We start from the raw sequence: 24,335 nt of genomic DNA, 5'->3' as shown, positions 1-24,335 counted from the left end.
TAATACTTTATTGTTGTCTTAAGCTATATAACTTATAGATCATAACATTGGCACATTAATAAACAAAATGGGTATAAAACTTACTGATTACAGTACTATGTTCCAGAATAGTGATTACACATGTAGTTTAGTATAATAAAATAAAGATTGCAATAACATTGTCGAGATAAGTATTCATATATAGATATATGTACAAGATAAAACTGCATAGAAAAGTATTAACGTTATAGAGACTTTTAAAACGTACAACTATTAATACATATGGTCATATATAATTCGGTAAGACGATGGTTATAATCCAAGAGTAAACAGTAACTATATATATTCCATCTAATTTGTATATAATTGCTATTATAATTACGATCTTATTTCATGAAGAGATAATTATCATAACCAATCTATTAAAAATATATATACTTTGGTCCTAAAAATGCAATTATAAATACGTAATATTTGAAATTAATCCAATTAATAATTATTAAATATTCATTGGCCATAAACGTGTGTGCGATTTAAAAATTCATTTCACAACATAAACATAACTGAAATAATGGATAACATCAAACTGTTTTTATCAAATTCTTAGTTAAAAAAGAATCCGATTATTATGAAGTAATATATTAACTATGTAACCAATGCAGTAAATATAAACACCGTTGTACTTGTAATTTAATGCTTATGTTAAGCATTTCTTCTATCGACGAAAAATGCGTAAGGTATCGTGTGTAGATCTGCATAGTATTAAAGCAAATTTGAAGTCGTCAATCATTTGAATGGATATCGCGGATGGATTTACGTCCGCTTAAACATCTGGTATAGAATGATCCATGAGTGTTTTTAATAAACTGGTATTCATTCTGAAAAAAAATTTTTTTGTTAGTATTTGTGATTTCATACAATTAAATATATTATTATATTTTAACATGAACGTACTTTTTAATCATGTGATCATACATATACGACGGAATAATTGTTACGGTAATAATGTTTCCACCATTTTCAATCTCCGCCGTGATTTCTTTATCTTTCAGTCCGATAACATTCTGAAACATTTTACATAAACTTAAAATTTATGTATTTTACCGATCGAATCAAATTCGTCGATCCATAAGTTTGTAATATACCTTTCCGTTAACTTCTACTATTTGATGATCCGTTAGTAGCCCATTTCGAGCGGCTGAGGAATCTTTAATCAACGCAATTATCTTTCCATTTTTAAACTGAAATCCGATATGTCCACTGCTGTTTTTGTGCATGGTTACTGTACGTTCAAATGGTCTGAAATGAATTTAGTAGCAATATTTAAATTATAAGAAACGTTCACTTTCTTTGCAATTTAAGAACATTATAAACATTTAAAAATTAAAAACAAATTATTTAACCTGTCGCGTATACCGACTCTGATCCCGTTTACATCGGCATTTCGCAGCATTTTATGAACTTGTTCCATCGTATATCCAGCGACGTATTCGTCGTTGATACTTAAAATTTGATCGCCGAATCGTAATCCAGCAAGTGCAGCTGGAGAATTCTGACTTACAAGACACACAAAGATACCATTGCTCACAGCATGTACTCTTAAGCCAATTTTACCATTTCTGTCTTTGCATAATATTACCTATAATAATCAAGTAATAATACCAGAACAGCAGCTGCAATAATTGTTTCTTACATATACATATAGATATGCATACACATGAAATTACTTACCTGTCTTATACCATTTGTAACTTGTGCCCTTTGCAATCCTAAGGATTGTCCAGATAATGGTGCAACCATGCCTGCTAATGGTCCTGATGGCGCAGGTATACTAATTTCCATCTGAAATGTAAAATTAGACTTTAATATGTTTATAATTATATATTTAATGCCATGTTACTTACACTTTTACGATTCACAAGAGCATATTCAGGCATATTCTGTACTATCACTTCCTCTGTAAGCTCCATCCCCATGTATTCTCCTAGCGAAGGATACAAAATACTAGATGGATTATAGGCAGGTGCAGATGGCAGAACATTATGTTGTTCGTATGGTATGGTGGGAATATCAGGATATTGTGACTCTGCTTGCAGCTGTTCAGCCTATAGATGAAATATTTTTATATTATTTGTAATTCTGCAGCCAAATGTTGAAATTCTATGATTTACCTTCATCATGTGGTCCACTTTCATATCTTCAAGAGTAGGATACAGAGACATTTTGTACAGATTTTTCTGTAAATAAACATGCACAAATTAATTGGATAAAAATAATTAAATGAATTGATCTGAAAATTTTTGTTTTACTTTGAAATGTAATAATATGGAAACAATGAGAAACATTCAGTGATAACACATGTGGGACTAATGTTCAGCAGATGATTATCTGCATACCAATCTAATGAATATGCCGCATATTTAACAAACTTTGGAGTTACAAATAAGTTCTCATATTTTACCTTTTAAATGTAGTTAATAAAATGCAACTCTTGGCTTGTAATAAGGAAGCTTCCGAATAGTAATTGCACTATGTTATGTAAACAAGATGCAAATGGCACAATTTCAGACGTACCGCAGGTATTTTTCGTATAGAATTGATAAGCCACAAATGATGACACACAATGACAACACTTCTTAGAAGTGGACTGAAGTGGATAGCGAAACGTCAGTTCCGTCGCAACAGCTGATTCATTGGTCTATTGCTGTGTACAATATGCAATCGCAAACAGACGATTGGATCGATTCCTCCAGTCATATGACATCGTACCATAGAGTACTCTTATAGAGGTGAAACTCTTGTCGAAATTTTTGATGTTTCGATCACTATGCATCCACCGTTCACGAAGCCGTTCTGTAAGCGGGTGAGTTTACAAGCAGCCAATCATTGAACTACACTAATACCGGCTTTAATACTAGTGGCGCCATCGGTGAGAAAACTCCCAAGTTTGTAGTGAAAATAGTTTCCACCGTTTCTGTAAGATGGAGCCATCGATATGTTTAAATAAATTCGCCTATTACGACACCTGTAAGGAATACTGTTTGTATTATTACGCAGAACCATTATCGACCCTTGAACTAGTGGTGCCATTTAGTACCAACATTTGGAACTATTTTCACTACAAACTCGGGCGTTTTCCCAACGATGGCGCTGCTGATATTAAAACCACTATTTGAATAGTAATACTTATTATTAGAACATATGTCGAATATAAATTGAAATAATTACATATTTCTTCTTTGTAAAAGAAAATCCCAAAGAACACTTAATAATTGGTCTCCTAATGACGTTTCCCCCTCTTGACGGCAACTACGGATGCCATTATCTTATACTTATTAAACTAGTCAATGAATCATAACTAAACACGATATTACGCAATTTTTCCTTTATACACATTCCTTTCCTTCGGAAGATTACGATTGCAAACCCCAATTCTCTATCATGTTTAGTTTAGAAGTTACATTTATTTAAAAATGAATGAAGAAGTCCTTTCTGGCCTTCGACTCTACAACTTGCTTACAATTATAACAAACACAGATCTCTGACTATTTGAAAAATGATTTTAGACGACACCTCGTTTAGTTTATAAATAATATTCATTATAAATATGATGTTATGAAACTTTAAATGAATATAACTTCCAAACTAAACACAGACAGAGGATCGACAGAGGATTGATTTCCGGTGCATTGCTTTTCCGATAAATTGTATTAAATAAAAATACGCTCGTAGCGCTCTTTTCTTCGATACACCGTGCGAAGGGGAATAGAAGCGTGGACATTTTTTGGAGCCACTGTATGTAACAAGAATGCGAACCGTCCGAAGCGAACAGTCGAGGGAATAGGAATGAATACATCCGCGACTGGTTGTACAGGACGTGGCGATTGGCGTCTCACGTTTGGACTTCGGTTGACATGTTAAGGAAAGAGTCAAGGCAAGGGTGGGGAAAATAGATCAACGGAGGGGGAATATAGCGGGTCGCTGGTTAATACGTCGGTAGTATTCAGTGGTGAGGCCTCCGTGCGGGTCGTGGTGAACCAACAGGTGTTTCGAGTTCGGCTCCGAGTGATACCGGTTCTTTTGATTCTCTCGAGTGGTGTTTACGTCGCGTGCCTTTCACTGACGAACAGATTCGTCGGTCTGAAGTTGTACGTGGTTACACATCGCCGTGAAGGAAACGTAATATGATGTCGGAGACCGTTGTGACGATGGACGGTTCCAGCAACAACGCGACCAACAATCCTCGCCAGGTACCTACGGTGAAGACGGAACCGGGTCAACCGAACCCTCTGGCAGGAATTAGATTGAATGTACCCTACTTCACGACCATACCCGGGATCATCAAGCTGGTGCAAGTGGTGAGTAGGATAATATCGTGCGTCGTTTCGCTAATCATCTTCCGGTTCGCATGATAGGGAACGTTAGCCAGGAAGAACAATCCTTTGCGCTATGATGTCACCTCCGACGGGACAATACTAGTTTCTTTTTTTAGAGAATTGTCAAGTCACCTGTGATATGACACTTCGTACAGATGATAAAATGAATTAGTAGGATTAGTTTTATTTAGTGAATGCTTTGAAATTATGTGTATGCATTTTAAAGTCTGTTATACGCTTCTCAGCGTAATTAAATACGAATCTGATCTCTGTAAGTAATTTGGATTAATAGTATCTGGATTAAGAGTATTTGGAATGCTTTATTTTGAATTCAAGCTACGGATGTGAATTAAGAGAAGCACCAGCTATGCTTTCTGCATCAAGTAAATTTACAGTAATTTTTTATTCTCAGAAAAAATGTTAGCTGTTTAGCTGTTGTATCGTTTATTCTCGTTATTCGTTGTTTTCTTTTAAGGAATTTTTTTTTAAATTAGAGTTATTACCGTCCCTCGTAATTTATCCGACACGCACGAACACGTATTTTCTATGATGTCATTCATCATATTAAACTTTGGCACGCATTCGGCATTGTTCTTGGCGCCATGACGGTCTCGTATCTTTTATGCGGCATTGTTATTTTAAACGCGGATTTTTTGAAGCGTTCCGTGATTTCGACGCTGTCCGTGGGACGCATTTTGTAACAGGAAAAACAGTTTTTCCTGTTGCAGACCATGATATGTAGTTGAGATGATAAATATCTGATATTCTTGAGGGTATTAGGTAATTGGTCCAAAGTGAAGTCTTCTTTGGGAATTAATTCCAAGGAAATTAATACAAGCCCAGACTCGCCCTTTTACACGATGTTCATGCGAAGTTTATGAAATTAAAAAAAGATCTTTTTAAGAAATTCAATTCTACGATAGATGTTACATTGTCTAACTTTCAACAGTCTCGAGACAAAATTTTAACTTTATAGAAATTTTCACGTATTCTAGTCGGGCAGCCAACGCGTTAACATTGCGAGTTCAGTTTGTATGACGTGTCGTTGAATGTTACACGTAACTTGAAAATAAATTAATCTTACCAAATTTCGTATGTTTATATCAATTACTTTGGCACGAAGAAAATCATGGAAATTGTCTCGAAACTGGTAAAACTGAAGGTGTACCGCCTTAATGCATCTGATATTCTGTGCGAAGAAGGTAGCACGCGTAGCCATAGGATTGCGCGGATTTTCACCGTGACGTTGAACTTACCTGCAACGGCATAACCGCGTAACGGTAATCTCTTTACGGAACGGTTAACAAAATATCCCGAAGGAATAGAGATGGCCAGTTCCTATGCACGAAATTACGACGTCGCGTTAATATCCGTTAACGTCTGTCATTAAGAACAGTTTTTCGGCCTGATCGTCTCTTGCAACGGGCCCTGTCGAAATCGACGATACCGTTAGGTGATCAGCATCGGTAAGCATCGTTTCTCTTTGGTGGTTCACGCACGTGCAGTCGGAGACACGCCCGGCGACGTTTAGCCCATTTACTCGTTGCAAATAAAGCACTGCTTACTTTCGACCTATGGACGATGTTTAGTTATAGTACCGAGCAGAATAGTTACGGCACATAAGCAGAAAAAGAGTATAATTGCACGTATCGATTCAGTCTAACCTTGCCACGTAAAGACCTCGTCTGTTTCCATGATTCCACTTCCTGTGTATTTAATAAATTTTTTAGTAATTCCATTGACAACCTACGAACCGAAATTTAAACGAGGAAATTCATTCTTTGCATTGATTCATCGAGATTTAATAAAACGATATTTCTTTTAACTTCTTAAAGGAATATTGACACACACGCGGGCGTAAAAGTAGATTTCATGGACGAACAGAAAACCTGTCCTTTGAGTAACGGTCTACTGGGCGCGCAAACATAAGAAAAAGTATGCGTGACCAAACCAATGGTGACTCTGCAACCAGCCCTATCGAATTACCAACAGGTGGAAATCAAATACACCGTGCTGTCACTTTGCGAGGCTCCTGCTGTCTCCTGAATACGTTTCTCGACGAATATATTATATAGCGAACATGGGTTTACAATGTTTAAATGCCAGGCAAGGCGGGATTAGCGCGTCGCGATCGTTCCGCGTTAATAAGTTTGCAAAACGAACCGCTTGTTCCCAGTTATTAGCCACGCCTGTGGAACCACCAGCACGTGGGCTCCATGAAGCCGATAAATCGAATCATCTCCTTGGCAAGCACTTACAGTAGCAGCCATAGAAATTCTGTTGCTCTTTGAGGGGAAAATTTTCTGGTAAGAAGTTTTAGGATATTCGAAAGAACGTTCCTTAGTGCGTGCGTCGACATTTTTGTGTTTAAACATATCTTAAATTAACAAAGTTCCGGCGTTGCCATTTTTTTTACATGAGGATTCCACGGTGACCAATGCACGTCACAACTGGATTATCCGAATTACCGTCAATTGAATTATTTTAATCGAGTACAGGAAAGGTGCGAGTTCCTAGATATCAATAAATAACCTTCCTAAGTCCAGTTTTTGAATTTTCGAAACTGGATGGTATCATCGCATTATTATTTTAACTCGTCGAAACGATTTAACTCCCTTAGACGTGCGAAAATTGCGCTAATAGAAACAATTATTCCAAGGATGTACCAATTTATGCATTGTACATGTCGTTGAATGAAATCTACGTCTATGATAATACGTTCTGTAATGTTCATTTGAATTCATTATTTTGAAAAAATAATACGTAATTAAAAATTACATTAAAAAAGTATATAATTTAATAAATAACTTAGAAAGAGAATAGCGTGATCATTTCGTTACTTTTCTACATTTCTTTACGAATTTCCACGAACGTATCGGTGACATTAAGAATACGCAGATGGAACCGGTTTTTTTTTTACTAGAGACGACGATCGACGAAAAACTTGAACGATTCTCGTCGCTGATGGCATAGTTTCGATACGGTCGAGCACGTCCCCTACGAACTAAGCACACGTTGGATGCCCATACATGATCATCCCGATGACCGGGACCATACGTGGCGTCCCACATACTCAGAGTTCCATCCTACTGCCATACGACGAGGCCGCGCCAACGGTATCGAAACGATTCATTAAGAATTCAAGGTGTCCTTGACTCCTCTCCGATCATTTTCAGTCTTTCACGACCACCGTCCAGTATTCGTTTATACGAATTCGACTGTGCCCTCTGAAATTTCGAGTGGACGTTAGAGAAATTGCTAAGCTCTTACAGGAAATCAGTGGGTGGGTAAAATCATAAGTTTTGAATAAATCTTGAATTTGCTGAACTGTTTGTCTCGTTTCCTCTTTTAAACAATTTCCAAAGAAGGTTTTAAGCATTTTCGGGGTGCGTCTACTTCTACTTGTAATCCTCGACGATGGATTAGATACTAATTGATCGGATACGAGTTAAATTTTATCTGCGTTTAAATTATTAAGAAGAGTTGCGTTAACCAGTTTCTTATCGATTTGAAATTTAGTGTCACATAGAAATGAAAAGATTTTTAGCGATTTTTAAAAATGGTTCGCACAGAAACCTATGCCTATTTCGAAGATTGGTTCATTATGTGACTTTCTTCAATAAAAATGGAGTATTTTCAGAATTATTTTCTTTCCTTGAATATCAAAATTGCCCGAGTATCTACAACTTGGCGAACGAGTCTGTCTGTAACTCGTTCCTTCTGCTCGTGCCAGTCGTCCTAAACTATGCTGTTTCATACTTGAAATGTCAGGGAATAAAGATATTGAATTTTGTATTGAAGACAGTCACATCAAATAAAGCTTTAAATAAAATATGAAAGTTATGCAACAAGGGGAATAGATTTTAACCCAACTAATCCCAAAGAGTTCAAGCGTTTCGAGGTGGAAAACAATGACAGACCCTTTCCGCAAAAGGAATGCGTTTCGCGTCTCGAAGTTTCTCATTACCGTGATACGATCGTTCCGAGACTCTTACCGGTCTTATCAACCTTATCACGGCGACAGAAGCTGTTTGCATCGTCGTGTTTGCTATGCAAGTTCGAGTCTTGGCTTCTAATAATCTTCGAAGTCTGGCTGCCCGTGGAGTTGCGTGCTGGTTAAACGAGAAATGGCACAACAATCCCAGCCAGCATAATACCGATGGCATGTATCGTGTCACTCGCGTACGTCATATTTATTCGCGTCCACGTGTATCCGTACACAGACTTAATATCACGTTATGTACGTTGCACACGAACGGAATGATTCTAACGTTTTTCAGGGTCGTCGATGGTAGAGTCTGCAAACTTTCCAAGTACCCGTAAAGTATTTTCGTTGTTTTGATGCGAGTGCGAGCGTGCATTCATGGCCGGATGGTTGAACGTCGATAAGTAGGTGAATAGTGTGTTATACTGGGAATTAGAGAGATCGAAGAAACGTGTCGTCGGGAAGTAGCAGGGTGATTCTTGAAAAGTGGCTTGAAACATTGGAGACTCGCTGAAGTGAACATACAGAGCGTGTTACAATTGTGTTAACACCTAAATGCAAAAAACGTGTAGTTAAGATAACGAACTGGTATTGTGCATTTATTATTCATCGTCGCTGCTTATCCTTTTTCTTTCAGTTAACGTTAACCTTTCTCCGTTTCTGTCTGAGAGTTTCTACTTAAAAAAAGATAATGCCAACTATCGATTATGCACTATCGACTATGCACCATTTCACTTTTGAACAGAATATGGTCCTACGAATATAGTATTCTTCGAACCAATCACCTTTTCCCTTTGACAATTTCTTCCAAATGCACCGATAACGGAGTTACGACTTGTAATACTTACTTGTCCCACACAGTATGCAAGCGAGAGTGAGACGTCCCATTTGCAGGGTTAAATTCGGTCATGGTAATTCGCTTACGTTCCGTTCTTGCTGGTAATCGTCTTCTATTATCCGTGAGAAGGGAACGTGTGAATAGTCCACGCTTTTTAAGGTCTTGGGGCACGCAGTTTCTTATAACGCATCGCTTCGCAATAAGTGTGCTAGTACAAATCAGCCTGCGACGAGAAGTTCCCTACTATTATAAATACGTCGAAATGTAAATAAATATGTAAGCCTTGTGTACGTACGGCTAAGATCGGCTGTTTGATAGAGGACGTGGCTTCGAGAAGAAGTAAATAAACAGAGAGCGTATGAGAAGCACGCGAGTTGTCTGAAGAATTGAATGTGTTACCCAACAATTGATTAGTTCAACAAGCGAGGGATATTGTTTAATTTCAATTTATTGTTTAAAGTGTGTAAGTCGGAGTGACCGTTGAAATTATTTAAGTTAAACTAGTTGTAATAATCATAGAAGGAGATAGCGAAGCAGAATATTGTTTGTCGTACGTACACAAGGCTTACAAATATACAGATGAACACACAGTGTCGTTCTAAATGAAAAAATTCATCGGAAATATACAATGAAATCTTCACATACGAAGCTTTGTTTTTATAAATTCTTAAGGGAGGAAATCATAGGTATATTTGACATTTTTTTTCTCGGAAACAATTGAGTCGATAACCGATCTGTAAATAAAAAAATTATTTATATCTCGATGTCAGTGCGATAATATTCTGTTAAAAAGAAGGAGAATTATTGAAATAACCTACGATAAATTTCAAAAGATTCCAATCGAAACAGTGATCGTAAATGCGTTTCGAATTTCGCGCCAAGTTGTTTTTAAAAGGGAGCTGCCTCGTCTTAGCGGGTCGGCTATTCGAGCCACGCAAAATTTAATCAGCTAGGCCGGAGGAAACGAGCGGCTCGAGGGAATTGCGCAATGTCGATTATTACGACGGTTCCCGCGTCGTTGTGCCATGCGTTCTTATGGTGTGTGGGTTGTGCACATAGCATATCGGCTGGTGCAACAAGTTATGCACCACAGTTAATTGCACGCGAGTACCTTATACGCAAGGACAAACCGCGCCTCGTGTCTAAGCCCTATGTGAACTGGTCAATGGAACGACCGTACAGGGTGGCACAAAAATTACGAAACCTGTAGTATTCAACTATGATGGATTGACAATAGTAGTAATCATAGAAATTGCACCGATCCTAAAAAAGAGCCGTTTATCGAATGAATATATCATTACGAATGTGATCGAGATTATTTCGACAAATTATGTTTTTCTTTGATATAAATCAAACTAAATCAAATAACATCGCAAACAGTTACTGTTCACGCGGGAATTAAACAAAAAGGCGATGTTATTTCTATAACCACTACTTTATACATATTTTTATATCATTGTTTTCAAATGTTATGAATGCATTTTATACATTTACAGTCGTGTTGTTGCAAAGGCATGTTTTAATGTTTTAAATGCAGGCGTATTACGTTGCTCTAGTTCGTTTATTATAGATCTCTATTATCACTGGCCAAGATAGAATTTTTTCCTATATTACATACGTGCCATTTCTTTTCCAAACGTAGAAACTTGGATCGCGTTTCGTTTACGATACCCTACGTTCGCGTGCGAGTGTAAATACAGCCAATCGATTAGATACGCAGGTATCTCTATCGCAATATTTTTTGGCAGAATCGGGTTGTCAGAATTTCTCGTATTTCGGATTCTTCATGAAAGTAGAAACGTTAAGCTGATGTTACGAAGTTATAAAAAGAGGAGTGCTGATGTTGATGTTTGTTTACAAAAGTAGGAACGTTGTACTCCAACTTATCTACAAGAATAGCGATTACTACAAATTATACATCGAAACTACATACATACATAGTTCGCAAATAAAGATTCATCATTTATTTCGTAATTAAATTAAAATTAGTTTCTTACTAAGAAACCGTTCCGAATTCTGTTTGATGACTTAATCGATATTTGGATGACGGGTCAGTTATTATCGTGGGTCATACGTTGTCGATGACTGCCATACACGCTGCAGTCGTGTAGGTTGATTTTTTTTTACGAATCTTATCGTAGTATAACGTGGGTGGGTTGTTGTGCAAACGGAATCGCCAATAGGCAGAGCTAGCCTTATTAGTCATCATTAGTTTGCGTCTCGTCCTCGCTGAATGATGCAAACGTATGAAGAAGGGGTGATTACGTAGGATAACAGAATATGCACTCGTCGTATGAATGGTCTCTAGGTTACGCGGGTCGCGAAAACGCGAACAGCGATACGAATGATTCACGTGAGCCTCCGTATAGTATCTGACGATATGCAAAAGTAATTCTGGTCCTGCGTCATTGTAGTAAGAATATACATGGCGACGATGCGCGACTAACGTAATCCTTTCGTTCGTTTGTGCTGTTTGCACTGGCCAGTGGTTCGTTACGTTAGGTTGTCTATAAAGTTCCTTTCGTTTTACTAGTACTTATTGTTTCATGTTTTATGTTACGCTACACAGTTACATACTATCCATTTTGTTATGGTACCTTCCTTCGTCCTATTTTAATCATAACAGACAATTCTTCAAAATAATTTTAGGACAACCTAATACAATCACAAAAAAAGAATAAAATTCTAAAATTCTTGTTGGAAAGCTCTTTAAAATTTACAGGAGTACTACAATCCACCATTGGTTATAACGTTATGGTCTTGTAACTTCAAGCAGGAGTACCTGAACGCAAAATCTGTAGCCTCATTTAACGCGATTTACATTGCTAATTAAGCGTCTATTTCTATAACCGCCGCGTGTTGCGCTGCGATTATACGAACGCGATAGCGAACTTTTGCCTCGCTTGAACTATAATCAGTCGGTAAATCACGGAATTGCACAAATATGATTCGAAACCACCGTTTCAAGTACGGCAAGATTCAGGATAATACTTGTGAAACTGCAGAATCAAGGTAAAACGACGATAACGTAAACAAGGATATTGTTACACATATGAAATGCCAACGTTAGTATACATTTCAATTTAATTCTTTATTTGTTATTATATCGTGACTTTCTCTTAACTCTTCTTTTAATCATTTTAGTAATAATATTGTAACTTTCCGGTTCGCCAAAATTTAAACTAATTCCAATTCTCATCAAACTAATTCTCGTACAATTTTTTCTGTACAGCAATGTTTATCAAAGAAGAGCGTAAGATTAAGTCGAAAACCGGTCGATAATATACATAATTTGTTTCTTTGAATAATAGCTGTTATTTGATTTCTTTTAAGACGCAAAAAAATGCAACACGTCACGAGATAACGTAATCCCTGACATTTAACCGATTGAAACGAGTGGAACGAACACCAAACGGTACGGTTTACGCTCGACGATCAATATTATTCATTTTTTACTGTGCGTGGTTCCCGTCGTTCTTGCTACAAACGTCGAGCAACGAAATTATTCGTTTTCTCGGAATTTCGTGGTGTTTTACGGGGCTGTTAAACGAGGAGGATCAAACCTCATAGATAAAACGAGACGTGGCTGATATTAAAATATTATTTCTGGAAAGATTAGATAACACCAGATGCGCTTAACAGTCATCACTGCTTTAGGAGGATGCTCGCGTCATCGTCTCGACATAACATCGATAAATTTTGTCGACTCGTACGCGAGAATCCATTCTAAGTGGAAAATTTTCGATATTGTACCGTTATCCAACGAAATATTAATCATTGGAACTTTTTGTTTTTGTATCTTCAAGCGACACGTTAAATGCAGCTACTCCTCGTATGAATCTTCGTGATTATTTTCATCAGAAAATCGTAGCATACATCAGAACTGCGAGACACTTAGATTCATGCTCATAGATTTAAAGCAAATGGTGTTACAAGTAACTCCATTTGACGATACGATACATTATACTGTAGTTTCGTAACAGTCGTTTGACCATCTTCTTCGTTACTTCCAATCAATCGGTGGAGTCGCATAACCGGCTGCATATGCGTAAGTTATCGGTGTAGGTTGTAACCGGTAGCTACTTAGTAACAGCGTACGAATGGTGCATGTGGGTCGTAAGGTTTCTCCGCGAGTCGTGTCTTATCTGTACTCGGTGGTCTCCGCAAACTCGAGTAATTCTCTCAACTTCAACCGACTTAGCGGTTTTCTCTGCGTAGACGCGCGGACACGCTCGTATTACAAATGCCCAGAAGCGATTCTGTTTCTGCTGCAAGCAGTCGCACGTCTGCGTCCGCCTGGATCATGATCCTCTAGCATGATTTCGGTATTCTATTTCAACGGTATCTCAATCACGAAACAATATTCACAAGAAGCGAGTTCATCGTTCCTTTTATACCGTTTAGTGTGCCACCCTGTAGAACAGTGTTGGCTACTTCTGTAATAATCGCTTTCGATTATCAGATTAATTAATGATCGCTAGATTTTATGCATTTATGACGTGCAGTAATATTAAAGACATGGTATTAAGTTGGTGCATACGAAATATCGTTTTTCCAGTGTTTTCACTTGTCGTTAAAACTTTTTTCTTTTAACTGTACCTGCGCTCACATTACCATCATAAGGGTCGAAGGGTTGATCTTATATTACAGCAGTTAAACAAATTACCTATGCACCATTTCCAGCTATTCTACAAGCTAATGAAGTTTACTCCAAATCGAAGTCGTAATGTCTTATTAGTAACCATCGTCAGTGATCATAGTGGCGATCGACCAATTTTGTCCAATACCGCAACGGAACATCTGAACGCGTGTATCATTGAGACATTTAGGCCATCGTGTTGCTTCTGTTCAATTAATTTAATCTGTCCTTATTCGATAAATTCATCTGACCTTTACCGACCTTTACTAACTAGCTGGGAATGTGTTTCTCGTGACGTCTCAACGATTACTACAGCAGTTTCCGTACGCCCAAACTCTGCGGGCTATCGGTCGACATCGAAGAGACGAACTTCCAAACGGATGATGCTAACTTTAGACCCGATGGTTCTTCGCAAAGCCAGCGGTCTTTTTTACTCGCGTGGCGTGCATTTGGATTATTTCGACTATGTCTTAAAATTCCATAAACTGTTACCTCAATTTACCGAACGTCCCTGCTGGACAAATTGTACATTTCTTTGGAGATACGCGGAAAAACAATTCTTAATAATATTTTTATTCAATTTATACGGTTTTCTATTTTGTATATTTTGTAGTTCAGAATTCGTTACACTAATAGTTTCCTTTTTTCTTTATGTATTTATGGATTCACTCGTTAATGCTGGGTAACGAGTGAATAAACGTGATTCCACCGTTTCGTGGCGCTATTTTGAAGTAGTTATTCCAGTCGCCGGTTGCAAACTACTTAATAAAATTAGTTAGGGTTCCGACGTTGGTCGCTTTCATCTATTAAACCTAAGCAAAAGGTGCAAAACTCAAAGAGTTAATGAAATCGTTCCGAATACGCGCACGATTTCTAAGTCGTCGATGAGATCTGCTACGTTTCTGCTCGGCCGCCCATCGTTTCTACATCTACGGTGCTTAAGTGAATGGGATCAGGACGTACTTGACTGCCGTCGTTTTACGATAGTTAATGTTATATGCGTAATGTACGTTACACTGAAAGAGGCGCGTTGACGCGTCATACGGACCATTCCCCCTATGAATAATGCAGAACCCCGACCTATATTTTCGAGCCGCTGTTTATCTTCAATAAAGTTATTTTTGGAATACCCGTTACACCGTGGATGTTTTCTCGCGTCGCGTGAACGCCGTGGAAACTTTTTAAACAATTTCGCTTAGACCGACGTAGAAGAAAACGGATTTTATCGTGTGTCGCGAGGCACGCTGGCACGCGATCCTCTTTTTTTTTTCCTTCGCCCATTAGGCTTTCTACTTGTCAGGTGCGTATATTTAGTGACGCGACATTCGCCTGGGCGCGCCACTCTCGAAAGGTCAATGGATAGGACGGTATGTATACGCGGGAAAAAACGGTAGCTAGAACGTCGGGATCGGCTGCGGTAAGTGCCAAATGAAAATTTAGAGGAAAGCTGTTTCAAATGCTGTTTCGCATGGAACAAAAGCGGAGTTTGCTTTGCGTGGAGAAGGTTTCTTTTTTTGTAATTGTAATAGAAATATTACTGATCATTTTTATTTACATTTGTTCGAGAAACTACATTCTTACAACGATCGCTGTGCGTTTAGACGCGAATAGATTGCACCTGCGAGTTTCTAAATCGTGTCTTCGAGGCATCCATAGTCTTCGGACCGTTGCAATCGAATATTAATAACTTGTACAATACCACGCAAGAACCGTTAATGCTAGGAATTCTTGGTCGAGCGTTTATCGCGGTCGACGACGTTTTCAAACGGTGAAAGTGAAATTCTTCCTTGGGTATACAGTTCTAAGCGTTCCAATCCTTCGCACTTTCGCGCCCGTTCACCCCTCCATGCCAGACTTGGCCATTATTCGCATAACTTTGAATAAATCTTTTTACTTAGATTATTATTCTAGTAATGGAAATATTCGATTCGATATTAGAAGTGAAAATAATGATTTTACAAATCCAGTGGTTATTTTTCGTACTCAGATCTTTATTTGTATCGTTAACCTTTTGACTGCGGGACGATTTTTGCTGGAAATTCTAAAAGGCTTAGAGGTGTGAATTTAAAAAAAAAATAAAAGTAATAAAGGGTTAATAAAAGAAGGCAAGATTCGTTGCATTTAGGTGTCTCGTTTTTAACTAGTCTTACATAGAATACAGATTCGATTCAATTTCCATTTTAATTCTGCTGTAAAAGTAAGATTATCAACCTAAAAATCGCTAACAGGAAACAAGCACTTCATAAGCGTATATCGTAAGATTCCATAAATTCTGCGACTAAAAAAGGTCCGGAGATCGCTGCCCCGCGTCTCGTTTTGTACAACCAGACGTAAAAATAGTAACAACATTTCCGTATCGTAGCGCCAGGGCGGTATCCAAGTCACGGAAACGTTTGATCGATGTTCGACGACCAGAGTGTCCGAGATGAGGCACCGAGCCGCGTTTTAGGAAGACGCGAGATGCCGAGGAAAGGGGTTAAGTGTCCGCTCGACTGGACGCTGGTCGACGAAAATATCGAAAATGTGGAACGGTTGAGGCTCGATCTCGAGACACAACGGGAACTGGGTTGTTTGGTCGGGGAGCACGTGTTCCTGGAATACCCATGGGCGTACGTCAATCGCGACATAGTCGCGCGGCTAGCTAAGCGACCAGAATCGCCTCTGGCAGCCTTCGAGGAAAAGATCGGTGTCTACGAGGGCGACACGTTCCTCGTGGGCTATGCCTCGTCTCGACTGGCCTCCCACGATTTCGTGATCTGTCTCACCGAGGAAGCGAAACGCGCCATCTTGAAACGAAACAAGATCATCGCTAGATCCATCTGGAAGAGAGTGCTCGACAAGATACTGAAGACTCCGAAACCGTGGAAATTGTTGGGCAGCGAGTCGGAAGTGGACGAAACCTTCGCGACAGGTATCAGGGAATTGTTCGAAGTAGAGATCACGTTGCCTGGAGACACTCTAGGCTCGACTCGAACGTTGGACGACAGGGACTCTGGCAGTTGCAGGGACAGCTACGTGGAACTCGTGAATAAGAACGAGGGATTCGATAATATCGATAGGAAGTGCATCTGCAGGTCTGCCCAGACTCACCTGCAACCTGGACAGGCGTTCGTTCAGACGTATCCTGGACATCCTAAGAACGCATGGACGCAATACGTGTACGAGGACACTTTGGGCGAGGAGGTCGAGCCTGAGGAGGATCTCGAGGAAGGGGTGACCGACGAGTCTGAGAGAACCGACGAGGAACGGTCCAAAGGAAAAAGCGACGTTCAGGATAAAGAAAGCGACGATGAGCCGAAGGAAAAGACGCCTCTGGAATTGTTTCTAGAGGAACGGTCCCATGAAATGATCGACGTGGTCAAGTATAATGCGGCTGTCAACGTGTACGTGGACGATATCGAGGATTTATCTCGACATAGATCTCCAATTAGGAACTTAGCCGAGGCTCCAGCTTTTCGGGAGCACTTGTCGTTCGCAGACTTGAGACTCACTGGAAACAAAGCAGTTTTCGATGTGTCTTTGCCATCCATGGTACCAGACCGTGCGGCGATTTCGTACGTCAGCGTCCCTGCTCAAACTCCTTCCGCGAGTGAAATTGTATCGCAGCACGAAATTCAATCTAAAGTGCTTGTTTGGAAGTTTGACGAGCCTCTTCGACCTTTGCTTAGGCTGCAATACCATCGAGAGATACATTGCGTCTCGTTTTGTCCGTTTGACGACAACTTGGTAATTGGAGGTTGCTCCACTGGTCACGTGGTCATCTGGGACACGAAGAGTGACCCCAGCAACGATCCTAATGGTGAGAACTTGGCACTGGCGAAAGGAATGCGAATTTTGTAAACTTTTATTCGTTGGTAATTTTTCTTATTGAAAGATTAGAAGGATATATGTAGGTATACAGCCGATCCCATAAATATTCGCACGATGGTTTTCCGAACAGTGGCATCGTTTCCATTAGAATTGCATCAAATGGTTCGGACTAACGAACTATAAAGTCACGCACGGAATTTAAACAATTCTTTCTCCAAATTGTACCAACTGGCACATTTAAGTTTAGAATCATATTCCAGTAGACTAGTATAGTTTATACTTTTTCTGTTCCTCAAGAATATAATAAAAAGAACTCTTTAAAAGTTTGCAGCATTGCGTCGTACGACTCGCTAACTAATTTAAGTCTCCGATTTCATAAATAATTGAAACTCGCAACTAAAATTTTCGAGGTATATGACCATAAAATAACGTCATCGATTATTAAAATGTATTTTTGAAAAATGTATTTTTTTATCCGTCTAGGTGCGCGTAGCTTCACAGATCAAGAAGAGTACGCACCAGCGATCCGTGCGATAGCCGTCTCTGACAATAGTCGCTCTCACCGACTCCCTGTACGAAGGATCCAATGGATGCCTGCCAAGTACAAAATAGAGCCAAGTGGAAAGCTGACAAAGTCGACCGTCGTCACCGGCCCGCAATTTCTAACCGCATCCGAGGATGGCACCGTGGCGGTTTGGAATCTCGACGATAAAGTTTCGGGCGATGCTTTCCAGCCGATTCTTCGCTTCGAAATTCCTGTTGCGAATGGAGAATCGTTAAACTTGACCTGCTTGCTGTTGTCGTCGACCAGCGTTCTTCAGGAAAGCGATGAAAATCAGCGTAACGCGCATGAATTGAGCTCGAAGGAAACGGACTACATGAAGAGTTTCTGGATTGGATGCGACGAAGGATTGATAAGGTGCGATCGACGTTAACAAACGCATCGAACACCCATCTGTTTACTACTGTACGAGTCTCTACGAAAAATAAGGCACGGAGATTCGTACCCACGATCCTCGGATTCACAGTCGACTTGGTTTCCCTACGCGACCAATCCCGCACCCTTACGATTCGTATTCTCGTTTGACAGCTTCTTCGTCGGTATGGGGGGCGCGATACTACACTACCGTGATACGAGGGGACCTTTGCACAATGCTTCTACTGTCACGACATGCAGTGTATGCGTCTCAAAAGAGCCGCGATGCGATTGCACTTGGTCGAAACGTGATTTCTTCCTGGCATGTCTGAGAAACTAGGCTTCGATGGTTGCAATGTATTTTGTTAAAAAATTTAAGCCGTCATTTCCAAAATAATTGCAATAGTAATATTGAATAAACTCGTAACAAGAAAGCTCCATTGTTCTGAGTGAATCTTATAGCGGTAAAAAAATTTATTTTCAAGGTAAATACTTCGAGATTTTAAGCTCAGTAGAATTTCCAAACTGGAGCTTGAAGCTTCAAAAATTAGATTCAGTTTCCTAGTAATAATATTTTCGCAAACTTTCACGTTTCCAACACAGACAAGCCTATGTTCTCTCGACTAGAGACTAGTCTAGTTTTTCAGCATGCTGAAGAAACGTCTGTTTGAAAAAGCAAATACCGTAAACTAATGGGTGTTGTCCTGATGGTAGTAATGTTGATAATAACGACGACGATGATGATGATGATAAAGGTGCACGTGGGACGAGCAGATGTACGACGAGGGAACTGCAGATGCCGTAGAATGCAAGATCCTGGCTCGGTCGTGCGTGCACGACGGTCCCGTTACGGAAATTATGCGATCGCCGCATCTTCAGGAGGTGCTTCTGACGATTGGTGGACGCGTGTTCGCGATCTGGAAGGACGACTGTCTGGACTCGCCTCTGTTTTGGAGGCGAACCGATCGTCGATACACAGCCAGCTGCTGGGCCAACGAACCCGGTGTTTTTCTGCTCGCTGGTGTACGCGGCGAACTCGACCTCTGGGACGTTAAGAACGAATCCAGCGAGCCTGTTTTCTCTCAAACGGTGTCGTCGAGACCGATCACCTGTTTGCTCTCACTGGATTGTTCCGCAGTCGGGGGACAGTTCCAGGGGATAGGTGTGGGCGACGACGGTGGATTCTTTCGCGTGTTGAGAGAACCGGAGACTCTCTGCAGCGACACCACCATCGAGAGGATGGACTGGTTCGAGGAGTACGTCTGGAGGGAAGTGCGAAGGAAAAAGGTTTTCTCCAGCTGGCAGAACGATTTTCTCGCCAACGATCCGGCCGTTATAGCAAAAAGATCGGCTAGGCGTGACGCGGAACGCAAAAGAGAACTGGAGGAGGCCAGGGAAAGACTCAGGAGAGAGCAGGACGAACGTTTGAGATTGAAAGCGGAGAAACGGGCGCGCAGCGCGCCAAGACCGAAACACGTCGCGTGGAAGTCGAAGGAGCACGACAGAATGAAGGCTGTGCTTCTAAGTAAACGAAACTTGGTTCCTTCGGAATTGGAAGCAAAGAGGCTCCCGTTGGTTGTCAAAGAAGCTGAGAGAGAGGAGAAGCTGAAGAAAGCTAGAGAGAGGTCCAATCGTAGGGAAATGTACCTTTCGGACACCTTGTCGAGAGAATTCCCAGAACTTCTCGAATCAAAGAGTGAGAAATTGATATCTGAAGAACCGACCTCGGTGTTTGGGACGTCCGATTATCTTCGTAAATTTGAAGAAATTCGTATCAAGGCTCGGGAAATGGTGGAAAACTATCCGAAAAACTCGAATTTACAGTACGATAGAATGAAAGACAAACGGCGTGCAAGGGTGGTACAGAATTCTACGTTTCGAAAATCATAGGTCACTCTTGAATGTATTTGTGTCGATAACGAAGATTGTATTGTAATGGCAGAGAAATGAATAAATTGATCGTAGACTTTGTATTAGTTGTTGAACACTATAGAACGATCTTTCAGCCCTTTGAACGCGGGACGATTTTTGCTGGAAATTCTAAGAGGCGTAGAGGTTCGAATTTAAAAAAAAATATCAGCTTGTACGGAATGATAAGACGGTACTTTTTGTATATTTACAGTTTATTCATACGACGTTTAAGAATATAATAATAAGAATTAAGAAAATAAGAATTAAAAACTTAAGAGACCTCTTTACCGAGATCTTTGTAAATATAAAGAAAGTTCAGACATTGCTTCAGTAAATCCTAACATTGTTTCCTTCACAAATTCATACACGAGTAAATGAAACGAGGAGGTATTCACGATTACGAGTCGTCGAGCACTTAAATTTAAATTTCGTTGAAATATTTAAACGAGCCTAATCAAACGCAAACGTATGGTGATTGTTTCAGGGCCTTGGTATACTGTGCATGGCGTGCGTGTCTCCAGCGCGCTTAAGTGCGAGCCATTGGTTTCTATTCGTCGCCGTAACAACGTTTATCGCCACATTAATATGGTGTTTTATTTATTTGCTGTCAATTAGAGAGGCTCTTAAAATACCCATCAATTGGATTTTGACGGTAAGCAAAGGAATTTAAATGGGAAACTTAACTGTTAAAGCTTAACGATCGTTAAATACTCACCAAACTAATCATTTGCAGGAGCTTTTGAACACAACGTCGGCCGCCGTCCTGTACATGATCGCCTTCATCGCTCAATTATCTGTTTGGAGCGCATTTACTGGATCTTATGTTGCGGCGAACATCGCTGGCGGGGTAAGACTAAACGAGTTCTACTGTGCGTTAAAGATGGGGCGAAATTTGTCTCTAGCCCAAGAGTTAACGTGTCTTCGCAATTTGCCCCGCAGGTATTTGGAATCTTAAACACGCTCGCGTACGCTGCCGGAGCGTACTTTCTGTACATCGAGTGGAAGAGCAGCAATACGCAGTGAAGAGGATCGGAGGTACTCGAAGAGACGCCAGGTACCTGAAGAGAGCACCTCTACGGCGGGGCTACTACACTTGGGGTTCTCGCGATCACGTCGGGTCTGCTGGCTGACCAACATCCATGGACACGGTCTAAAACGCTACACCCACCCGGAGGAATCGATGGGTCGAAAGAAGCTAGTCCAATGGGACCCCCTCACCCGATCGTGTGTCGTAGCTTAACGAGAAGAGACTCTGTAAAATCTATGTGCCTTAAGATTCAGCCGACTAACGGCTCCGCGTTTCAATCGCTCTCGTCGCCATCCTGACACTCAGACTCCACGATGTGTACCTGGGAGGCAAATTACGTTGAATCCAATTTCTCAAATTTAGGATAAATACATTACTTAACTAATATAATATTTTTCGTCGCTATTTATAATGTTTCGTCACGTTGGATTCAACGGAACTTGCATCCGGGGTACAGGTGAAGGTCATTGCGATGTAAGTCATCGTCTTTCCTCTTTTTTGAGAACTCTACCGAGGAACGTGCATGCATGGTTATCATTTATGCAGCCATGTCGATATTTCAAAGTTACTTGACTTGCAGTAATATGGCTTTCGCTTTCGTGCGTATCTTGGACGACCATGAGAGCGCTGAACGACCGACAAAAACGGATATAGTAAGTCAGGGTTTTGCGCGGGCCTAGGACGGGTTGTTGCGCCGAAGGAACACGAAACGACATTTACGAAGAAAGAACCTGATTTGTCTCTCTTCGATTTTAATGCGCTTCTGCAGGCTGAAGTATGGAATATTAGGGAAAGGAGCTATTGTAGATAAAAGGATTTAAAGATGACCTTGTAAAATAGCAGAAATGAAACTGCGTACCTTGGTGGTTCCTAACGAATCGTGTCATTTTTTATACAAGAACCGTAACAGACTTTGTATCGATACAAATGTCAGAGATGAATAAAACTCTCATCTAGATATACGAATATTCGAATAATCAATGAAAAGTAAACAATCAATAAAGATTTTCAATCTTAAGTATACCTACAATTAAGTTATATTTCACGTTGAACGGATAAAAGCATATCTGGATACCAGTTCGATCGATAAACACTGCGAATAAATCACTTCGCTGTCTTTCTTCACCATTTATTATTCGAAGAAAATTTCGCCGATTCTGCCTCAAAGTATGTAACCCTTCTATGTCGACATTTATTGAATATCTACGCCTAATATTTCGTACACTGCATCAGAAGTACTCTAGCACCCTGCAGACGCACGTAAGGGTCGAAGACAAATAGTTTAGGTCCCTCTTCTCATCGGTTAATCCTCTTGAGGATTTTCGTGGATTCTCTTCGTCGCACGGTTCAGTGTTCTCCACGATACAAATAGTTGTAATTATCGAGAACATCAGCGCCGTTTGTCATGTAAGAATAGTGTCCCAGGATCGACAAAATCCATATTGGACGTCGATGTTCCGGGAGTGCTTTTCACGAATATCGGTCTACAAACGAATATTCTCTCGGTTGTTGGTACGCGTATCTCGTGCGGCACTGTTCCCGTCCAAATAATTTTTGTAACCGTACCTTTTTTGTCGCACTACCGCGAGTTTTTACTTATATGTATACACAAATTATATATATATATATATATATATCTATTTTATATAGGTAATATATTTGCACAAATCGAGTGCCGTCTACATCGTTCTTCTTCTTTTTTTATTATCTTTCACTCATACGTAAAGGGCCCTTGTATTTCGCATTCGTTGATGTAAGCGTGTGAAAGGATAATCGATTACTATATAAATGGATGTTTGCGAATACATTGTATTTTCTTTCTACACATACTGCTATGGAAATACACGCACGATCATTTTCGACGGTGCCTTTAAAACCTACACAGATCCCTTGTAAACGATTCGATGCTATTTGGAGGCAACATCGATGCGTAATTAACGCTTTAACTACCGGTTTATTTAGAAAGAAGTCATCTTAGAAGAGGACTTTCTATGTTAAGTTTATATTCAGATAGTTATAATATAGTCAGTCCAATATGTATTCGTGTCTTGTATTCATAAATATTGAAGAAATTTGTATAAATTAAATGATAGGTTCGATGTTTCGAAATAAATATTTCTTTACAAATATAAACACGTGTAATGTTTATTCATGAAACTTTTACTTGGAAACATCGAACCTACCACTTAATTTAGACAAATTTCTTGATTAGGCACAGAGGGCAGGAATGCTTTTGGGACTGACAGTATAGCGAAAGGTTCATTTATTTTTAAATATTAAGCACTGCAAGTAAACAATCGGGGTGATAGATTCAAATTAAAAAGTCTTGTAAACGGGCTCCCGGTAGATAAAGTGTTAAGTAAAGTATAAGAATAGATGAATTTACGAGTGACAATTTTCACTTTCGTTACAAGACCGAACAACGGTCCTTCCTTTTCCCAAGCATGGCTACAAGCAACATCGAATCACGCATTTGTTTAAGAAATTGTTCTCTCCGACACTGTTGTTCGTCAATGAACACCAATATTCGTCACGTGTCGTTAACAATCATGTACGAAAATATATACACATATACGTGCGTTTGAATAATTTTTATTTCCAAGTTTCATTTTATTATTAGGTTAATTTTAGTGCAAGACTATCGTTGAATCGTATGAGTATTGAACCTCTAAGCTGCATTATAGAAAGAAAAGCATACGACATCATGTTTAATGCTATTTAAATCAAAAGTAATATTTAAAAATGAATATTGAATTTGGGATATATGATAGTATTTGAATTTCTTTTTTAATACTGATCTATAATTTTTGTCAGACGTCCATCTATTATCTGGGAGCATACGTATTACACTATA

The 24,335-nt window shown here is 39.7% G+C and overlaps 3 protein-coding genes across 3 annotated transcripts; 2 read left to right on the top strand and 1 right to left on the bottom strand.

The window, feature by feature from the left end:
- Nucleotides 1-12: 12 nt before the first annotated feature.
- Nucleotides 13-2,724, bottom strand: LOC128875676 (syntenin-1-like). The gene is made up of 8 exons (XM_054121484.1): nt 2,441-2,724; nt 2,151-2,216; nt 1,884-2,084; nt 1,711-1,821; nt 1,383-1,618; nt 1,125-1,278; nt 934-1,043; nt 13-857 (listed from the first exon to the last, which is right to left on the bottom strand). The coding sequence occupies exons 2-8, from the start codon at nt 2,199-2,201 to the stop codon at nt 803-805; spliced, it is 918 nt and encodes a 305-aa protein (XP_053977459.1). The 5' UTR covers nt 2,202-2,216; nt 2,441-2,724; the 3' UTR covers nt 13-802.
- A 1,239-nt stretch (nt 2,725-3,963) lies between these two features.
- LOC128875679 (uncharacterized) lies at nt 3,964-23,343 on the top strand. Its single transcript, XM_054121487.1, has 4 exons — nt 3,964-4,337; nt 20,939-21,106; nt 21,188-21,301; nt 21,394-23,343. Exons 1-4 carry the CDS (start codon nt 4,164-4,166, stop codon nt 21,475-21,477), a joined length of 540 nt encoding a protein of 179 aa, XP_053977462.1. The 5' UTR covers nt 3,964-4,163; the 3' UTR covers nt 21,478-23,343.
- On the top strand, nt 15,894-20,922 carry LOC128875670 (dynein axonemal intermediate chain 3-like). Its single transcript, XM_054121465.1, has 3 exons — nt 15,894-17,616; nt 18,111-18,546; nt 19,299-20,922. The coding sequence occupies exons 1-3, from the start codon at nt 16,218-16,220 to the stop codon at nt 20,431-20,433; spliced, it is 2,970 nt and encodes a 989-aa protein (XP_053977440.1). The 5' UTR covers nt 15,894-16,217; the 3' UTR covers nt 20,434-20,922.
- Nucleotides 23,344-24,335: the final 992 nt, after the last annotated feature.

This window comes from Hylaeus volcanicus, chromosome 4 (genome assembly GCF_026283585.1).
Source record: "Hylaeus volcanicus isolate JK05 chromosome 4, UHH_iyHylVolc1.0_haploid, whole genome shotgun sequence".
In the NCBI taxonomy this organism is placed as follows: domain Eukaryota; kingdom Metazoa; phylum Arthropoda; class Insecta; order Hymenoptera; family Colletidae; genus Hylaeus; species Hylaeus volcanicus.
This window is presented reverse-complemented; position numbering and strand designations above follow the sequence as displayed.

Coding starts and splice junctions, on each gene's coding strand:
- LOC128875676 (XM_054121484.1), bottom strand. CDS start 2,201: ATGTCTCTGTATCCTACTCTTGAAGATATGAAAGTGGACCACATGATG. Junction 1,822..1,883: donor CTCTTGTGAATCGTAAAAGT/GTAAGTAACATG, acceptor TTTACATTTCAG/ATGGAAATTAGTATACCTGC. Junction 1,044..1,124: donor TAGTAGAAGTTAACGGAAAG/GTATATTACAAA, acceptor AAAATGTTTCAG/AATGTTATCGGACTGAAAGA.
- LOC128875679 (XM_054121487.1), top strand. CDS start 4,164: ATGATGTCGGAGACCGTTGTGACGATGGACGGTTCCAGCAACAACGCG. Junction 4,338..20,938: donor TCATCAAGCTGGTGCAAGTG/GTGAGTAGGATA, acceptor TGATTGTTTCAG/GGCCTTGGTATACTGTGCAT. Junction 21,302..21,393: donor CGGCGAACATCGCTGGCGGG/GTAAGACTAAAC, acceptor TTTGCCCCGCAG/GTATTTGGAATCTTAAACAC.
- LOC128875670 (XM_054121465.1), top strand. CDS start 16,218: ATGTTCGACGACCAGAGTGTCCGAGATGAGGCACCGAGCCGCGTTTTA. Junction 17,617..18,110: donor CCCCAGCAACGATCCTAATG/GTGAGAACTTGG, acceptor TTATCCGTCTAG/GTGCGCGTAGCTTCACAGAT. Junction 18,547..19,298: donor TGCGACGAAGGATTGATAAG/GTGCGATCGACG, acceptor ATGATGATAAAG/GTGCACGTGGGACGAGCAGA.